The following is a 7,783-nucleotide window of genomic DNA, read 5'->3' on the forward strand; positions in this document are numbered from 1 at the left end:
ATGCCACTAGATTAGTCCCAGAACTAAGAGGTATGAGTTACTAGGAAAGGCTGCGTGAATTATGCCTCCTGTCCCTGGAAGACAGAATGTGCGTAGAGACATGATCACCTCGTACAAAATTCTCAAGAGATTTGACTGGGTAGATAAGGACAGATTATTTAACATAGGTGTTATTCACACAAGGAGGAACAGGTGAAAATTGAGTACTCATATGAGCAAAGAGATATTAGAAAGAACTTTTTAATGTTATAAAAGTTAATAAAAGGAATGCACTAAAAAGTGATAAGATGGAGGCAGACTCCAAACACAGTTTCATATATGACAGAGATCAATAAGCTCAGGAACCTGTACACCAGTAGATTGACAGTTGAGAGGCAGGACCAAAGAGCCTAAGCTCAAACCCCCACAAGCAAAACTAGGTGAATACAATTAGGTGAGTACAGTATATATAAAACACACACACACATGTAACTTGTTTTTATTTATGTGTCAATATACAGTACAAGCACCTTTCATTCCTACTAATGACTGTGGATATCACACAGTCAAATCTTATGCCAAAACATAGTTAAAAGTCTTCAGAAAACTCATTAGCTCAAAAATCAATATGGATAATTATTTTAGAGAAATTTGTTTTTAATATTTACGGAAGAATACTTGATGAATGAACTGTCATAGAAAAAGAGTTAAAACTATTCAGCTAACTTGCAATCATGATGGCTTAATATAAAATTATATATGAAATGTAAAGAAAGCTATCTTCTCTGCTTGAAGTGTATACAGATTCTTATACGGTTGTGTAAGTACTCGGTAATTATAACAATATTTAAAAAAATTAAAATACATTCTATTATTTCTACTTGGCAAACAATACAGAATTGTTCATAAAAGGTATAATCATGGGGAAAAGCTGACAATACCAATCTGTTACAGAAATAAAGGCCTACAATTTCATGATATTTTGGTTAGCTTTCCTCCTGCTGACCACGTCCTTTAATGGTAACTTCAAAACACAGACAGTTGATGGTCGAACATTCAGGAGTAGTACAGGTACAAGAGCAGCTCTGACAATCACACAGCTGCCCAGCGGCACACATCGGAGGAGCGGCACACCAATTTCTACATGAATGGCAGGAATCCTGGCAAAGGTTGTTTCCAAACATGTTGCATCTTGAACATTTTGTGCACATCACACAAGAGTCAAAATGAGGGCAACTGCAACTCTGTAATATCATTTTGCAATTGAGGAAGGACAGCAGTAAATCAACATTTGAATGACTTTACTATTGGTAATGCATTCTCATGCTGAATCTAATCTAAAAAAAAATTATGAAAGCTTTACCTCACTAGGAAAGAACAGTATAACAATAACATAGCAAAACATATGAGGGAATGAGATCATAAATATTAGTTCAAATTAAACTAGAAATGTGAATCCTGTACGTATTTAAAATAATTTAAATTAAAGGCAACTGCAGCCCTGTAACAATTTCATAATTAATATAAGAGTTTTTAAATCAATATTATAGCATGTGATCTTATAGCTGCATTCAAATACTGTATCTAGTCTCAATCTTTTTCCTCTTACATATGCAATGATTGAAAATTTTCCCTAACTAGAAAAACATGAATATGTATATCAATAAATGGGAGGAACGGTATAATATGTTGTTATAAATAAACAGCAGTAGAAGTGTGCCAAGGACTCTTCTATATATATAAGAAGAGCTTCGGGTTCTGGCTCGGTTGGAGTGCTATCGGGGGATGGTTCTTCTCCTGGCCCCTTGGGCCCATCCTTGGTTTCAGTCGTTGTTTGCTCGGTGTCCAAACCCGAGGGTTTTTCTGCGGCTCCACCTGTTTCAGCAGATTGGACCGGTGAGGTACCTTGCTGGTTCGACCTACTCTTCCGTTCTTCGTGTCTGGTATTTTTTACGCCCGTGTATCACCACTTGTATGGTGATCAGGTGGTGACCACAGGTGTCCCACCTGTGGTCTTCTTCTAGGCGACAGTATGAAGTCTCTTGGCATTCTTTTCGCCATTTCCTTTCTCTTCCTAGGTTGCCTTCTGTTTCGGTTCAAGTTGTTTTTGCCTCTCCTTTCTTGGCTCTTTCAGGACCGACATCTCATGGCGAATACTGTCGCCCCATATCGTGCAGTGCTGGTGGAGCCGCTCCAGCTTTTGTTTGTTTGTCCCACCTGTGTGGCTTTGGGGTGCCTGTTGCAGCCTTCTGTCATGTCTTCGTCCTAAGGGACGCAGTGTGGCCGCCTCCTGGGTAAATCCCTGTTTTACTTATCTATGGGTATCTAGCACTAGGGACCCAGCGAGCCTACCCACAGGAAACCAGCGTAATGAAACGCCATTTTCTGGGTGAATCCTGGAGACTACCGGGCACCCTCCGCCTGATGCCTGACAGCTGAGTGGACAGCACTTCGGATTTGTAGTCCTGAGGTTCCGGGTTCGATCCGTGGTGGAGGCGGAGACAAATGGGCAAAATGTTTCTTTCACCCTGATAACGCTGTTACCTAGCAGTAAATAGGTACGTGGGAAATAGACAGCTGCTACGGGCTGCTTCCTGAGGGGGGGAGGGGGTAACAAAAAGGAAGCCTGGTCGAGGACTGGACTGTGGGGACGCTAAGCCCTGAAATCATCTCAAGATAACCTAACCTAACCCTCCTCCCTCCCTCCGGTCGGCGGTTTTATTTTAGTTGCTCAGTCTCTGAACTGGTGGGCGAGCAACCGGCTCGACTGAAACCAAGGCTGGGCCAACCACCATAGGACCAGGAGAAGAACCCTCCTCCGATATGATTCCAGCTGAACCAGAACCCAAACCAACAGCTGGAATGGGGGAAAGAGGTACAGGTAACCTCATTGCAACCATTCCTGCCAGAAAGCATCTACCGCAGCTGCTTCACAGTTGGGGAAGGGCACCACATACACTGGGAGATGCTGCGACCACACCGATACAAAGAGGTCTACCTCTGGGGGCCCAAAGCAAACGGTTAGCATCAACCGTCCATTCTGTGGACAGAAGAATGATCCAAGATCGGCCATCTGCCAAGACGTGCCCCCCTGGACAGCTTGGATATGCCCTTGATATGAACCGCATGGAGAGCTAAACCCTGGAAACTCATCAGAAGAGCCACTTAAAGCAACTAGCCAAAAGAGCCAAGGACCAAAGAGACACCCCCCCTTCCCCCTCCCCACTGTTCAGGCAATGAACCACTGGGGCGCAGTCCGAATGAAGCCGGATCGTAGAGTTTTCAGTGAGCCAATTAGCAAGATTAGGAGCCACGACCTGGCAAAACATAAAAATGCAAGGTACCAGACTCAGCCCGAAGGGAACGCAATGAAAGCAGTAAGCTCGCCGCCCCACCACAAAACCTAACCAGTCTCTGAACCCCGGGTGAATAGGGACGTGCCAATACACGTCCCAGAGGTCCAGAGACACCATTCAAGAACCCGGCTCCAAGAGAAGCTGGACCTGGGACAGAGTGGTCATCCAAAAGGAGGGGCACAAGGAATCCAGAGGTTCAGATGGGACCTACCTTGAGGTGCTTCCGGGGCTTAGCGTCCCCGCGGCCCGGTCGTCGACCAGGCCTCCTGGTTGCCGGACTGATCAACCAGGCTGTTGGACGCGGCTGCTCGCAGCCTGACGTATGAGTCACAGCCTGGTTGATCAGGTATCCTTTGGAGGTGGGACAAGTCCAGAATGAACCAAAGATCCACACAGTCCCGTGTCAGAACTGGAAACAAGCAAGAAACCCACTGGAGGGATGAAGTCATTTCAACCATGCCCAAGTGCACCCACTCAAATGTGACCTGACAGAGCAAAGGGGAAGAAGCCTGCCCTACCAGCCCAGAACCTCTGAGAGGAGGAGCCACCCACCTCCATCACAGGACGGAGGACATGACCCGAAATGCCAACAAATTGAGGGACCAAGTGTGGGCAAAGAGAGCCAGCCTACATTGATGGGGCAGTGGGGAGAGGGTAACCAGTGAAAGAGCCAGTGCCCCTTCCGTGAAGCCGGCAGACTGGCAGAGCAGACACCGTGCAAACCAGACGAAGACGGCTCAGGAGGAGGCACTGGCTCAGAACCTGACACCTGGGGGCCCACCTCCAGCCTGCCAAAACCCGAGCCGTAGTACGACCATTTCAAAAAGTGTGAGAACACCCACCCAGGATCACCAACAAATCAGAAAGAGGATGGCAACTGGCAGAAGTTGCCTGCAAACACTGTGAAACGATCACGTCCAAAACCAATAACGAACAGAAAGGAGACGAAAACTAAGGAGCCAGGACCCAAGCAGAATCAAAAGAGAGAGTGAAGACGGCCTGCTGACATGCGAGGTGGAAGGCAAAAAACAGACACCGCCTCCAGAAGGATCAGTACAAACAGTTTCAGCAATGCAGCCGATGCCCTAACTGCTGAGGCCAGTGCCCCAGACGACGGCCCGGCTCTCAATGCTTCCACATCCTGCACAAGCCAGTCTGAGGACAACTCGAGAAGGGAAACAAAGTGCAAGACCAAGGCTAAATGCCCACGAGCGTGAAGATCATTCGCAACCAAGACTGCGGAAAGGGAGGGGACCTGTGCATGGAACTGGAGCAAGCCAACCTCCCGAGGAAGCACAGGGGCATAAAGGAATGCATTGAGGTGCTCAAAAGTGCCTCCCAAGTAAACCTCAAACACAGTAGTAGTCTCCCGCCAATCCAGCGTGAGGTACGACAAAACCCGTGCCACGCCCGACAGCTGAGAGAGGGGGGCCTGACAGCTGAATGGATAGCACTTTGGATTCATAGTCCTGAGGCTCCGGGTTCGATCCCCAGTGGAGGCAAAAACAAATGGGTAGAGGTTCTTTCACCCTGAGGCTCCTGTTACATAGCAGTAAATAGGTACCTGGGAGTTAGACAGCTGCTATGGGCTACTTCCTAGGGGTGTGTAACAAAAAACAAGCGTTGAATGTAATGAAATGCCATTTTCTGGGTGAGACCTGAAGGCTCCCCGGAGCTATCTAGGCTGATAGGTATATCATTAGACTTTGGCATCAGTCAGTGTGAATGGAGTTCTAGGCCTACCGAGGACCATGAGCCAGAACCTGGCCCCCTCAGGGAGGCACGAGGAGCAATGGTCTATAGAAATGCACATGATATTTTGGAGCATTCTATGTCTGCCATCGACCGGGCCAGGCACCCAGAAAGGTAAGCGCTTCAAAACAAACCCCTATTCTGGTTAAAACGATTAAAATAGATAAACGAGTGGACAGAACTCCCCAAATGAAAACGAGCAAACGGGCATGACGTCACACAAGCCACGCAGCATGTCTGTGCAGCTCCGCCCCCCTCCCCCCCAGGAGGGGGATGGGAGAGCCTCAGACCCCCCACGCCGGTGATCGACACCTCAGTTCCGTGGCTGGATATCAAAATTCGCGAAAACGACCGACTGGAGGGAGGGAGGGTTGCCAGGGAGCCTCCGGGACTCACCCAGAAAATGGCATTTCATTACATTCAATGCTGGTTTTCTGGGGGGAGCCCCTACGGCTCACCGGAGCTACTTCACCAAAGACCAAGGAAAGGAGGGGACTTACCCGGGAGGTGGTCGGTGCTCCACACCTCAACTCGAAATCGAGACAGGCTGCAACCACTGACGCAAAGCGACACAGGCCCGACTAGGCCACAGGAACGTTAACGAGGTAGCATGCAGCCAGAACCCTGTTCGACTGCCAAAACCCCCCTGCCTGAATGTCAGCCTAGGACATGTTCCCAAAGACAGCAGCAAGAGCAGCGAACTTACGAACGTCATGGGCACAGGGGATAGACCACAGGCTGGCTAGACTTAATAACCCTAAGGACGACCTGAGAGACCCGTACCAGCGAACAGGAAAGAAGGGAAACCGGATCACCCTAAAGCACGTCCCCCGACAAAGAAGCCATGGCACACAAATAACGGCGGAGGGTCGCAACTGGACACAACACATGATGCACCCCCGGCCTGACCAACCAAGCATCAACAGCGCAAGGACCCGTCCGGAAAGCAGCAGTCTCATTCTTCGCCAGAAAAGGAGACGGCTGCAGATGAACAAACCTATCTCCAAGACCGAACGAGCAGAAACCCCTGTGCTGGAGGAGAGCATGAAGCTCCCCGACTCAACCCCCAGAGGCCAATGCCAACAGGAAAAAAGAGCCTTTGAAAAACAATCCTGAATCAAAGGGGCCACAACAAACCGAGGAGAAAATAGGAGAGCACTCTGTACAAAGACCAGGACGGTTCAGGTGGCACATGAGCAGTCCGGAAGGTAAAACAATACATGAGACAGCTTGCAAAACAGCGCACAAGAAACATCTATACCGATAGCAAGCTGAAGCACGATATGAGGCGACAGTATCCAGCATAAGATGATGGTCCTGGAACAACCAAGAGAGAAAGGACAGTACCACCCGAACTGAAAGCGAAGTACAACGATGAAGAGTCAAAAAGAAACGGAAGGACCGCCAGGAAACTTCATACTGCTGCCGAGATGAAGCCTGCGGATGGGGACACCATCAATGAAGCCACCTGATCACCATACAAATAGTGATAAACTCAAGTCAAAAATACCAAACGCGAAGACTTGAGGAGAAGAGCAAATCAGTCTCGTAACGGACTGGGCCAATCTTCTGAAAAGAGCCAGAGCCGCGGAAATACCTCCAGGTTCGGACACCGGGCAAGCAGCGCCTGAAACCTTCCCTGGGCAAGCCACCACGGGGGCCAAGAGGACAACTCGCCTCTGGTAAGTCTCCACGCGAGCCAGGACCTGTAGCAACAGCTGAACCGGGAGAAAGAGGTACAGGAACCCCCACCTCAACCAGTCTTGAAGAAAGGCGTCGATCCTGACAGTCTCACGGTTGGGAAAGGGCGCCACATATACCGGAAGATGCCTTGACCACGCCGACGTGAAGAGCTCCACCTCTGGACGCCCAAACGTCTGGCAGAGCCAACTGAATGAGTCGGTATCGACTGTCCGTTTCATGGACAGGGGGAATGAACCGGAACAGGCCGTCCGCCAGGACATTGGACACCACCCGGACATGAACTGCCAGAAGAGCCAAACCCCAAGAGCTCGGCAGACGAGTCACCTGAAGTGTCCAACTTTAAAAGAGCCAAGGACCGCATCAAACCCCCTCGGTTCAGGCACTGAACCACCGGGGATCAGTCTGAATGGAGCTGGATCGTTGATCCGCAGGCGACCCGAACCTTCCAAAGCGTAAACCACACCGCCACGAACTGCACTGTGCTGTGGGCCTGACGGAAGGACGGAACCCACCACCCCTGGCCGGCCTGGTGAGCATTGGTCACAAAGCCCCAGCCGAGAGACAACGTGTCCGTGAACACATTGAGCAATGGCTCGGGTAGACTGCCAAGGCACTGAACCCCGAAAAACCCGAAGAAGAAGCTGATGACGCAGCAGCCGACATAAGACCCCCGGGGGTGGGGGGTCGAACTCGGCAATCACAAGAGAGGCGGAAGGGATGTCCTCGAAGGAACCAGAACTGCCGACAAAGCCAAACCCAACCTGGTGGGTAGACCATCGCAAAGTTCAGGCTCCCACACAGACCATCGAGTAACCGCCGGGTGACCCGGGAGCCCCCAGAAACAAGCGCATGCAGGACGACAGCCAATGGAGACTCCAGAGGAAGAGACAAAGAAGCAGTCCGAGAGTCCCACACAAGGCTCAGCCAGGTCCGAACCTAGGAGGGAACCAGATGGGACTTCCACCAGTTTACCAGGAACCCAAACCCGGCTA

At 49.8% G+C, this 7,783-nt stretch overlaps 1 protein-coding gene across 1 annotated transcript in view; it reads right to left on the reverse strand.

Annotated features, from left to right (window-relative positions):
- Positions 1 to 462: 462 nt before the first annotated feature.
- LOC123760575 (uncharacterized) overlaps positions 463 to 7,783 on the reverse strand; it is a 101,859-nt gene continuing 94,538 nt past the window's right edge. The window contains exon 4 of the mRNA XM_045746258.2: positions 463 to 1,223. Within this exon, the coding sequence (XP_045602214.1) occupies positions 966 to 1,223 (258 nt within the window). The 3' untranslated portion in view covers positions 463 to 965. The remainder of the gene's footprint in view (positions 1,224 to 7,783) is intronic.

This window comes from Procambarus clarkii, chromosome 21 (genome assembly GCF_040958095.1).
Source record: "Procambarus clarkii isolate CNS0578487 chromosome 21, FALCON_Pclarkii_2.0, whole genome shotgun sequence".
Taxonomy (NCBI): domain Eukaryota; kingdom Metazoa; phylum Arthropoda; class Malacostraca; order Decapoda; family Cambaridae; genus Procambarus; species Procambarus clarkii.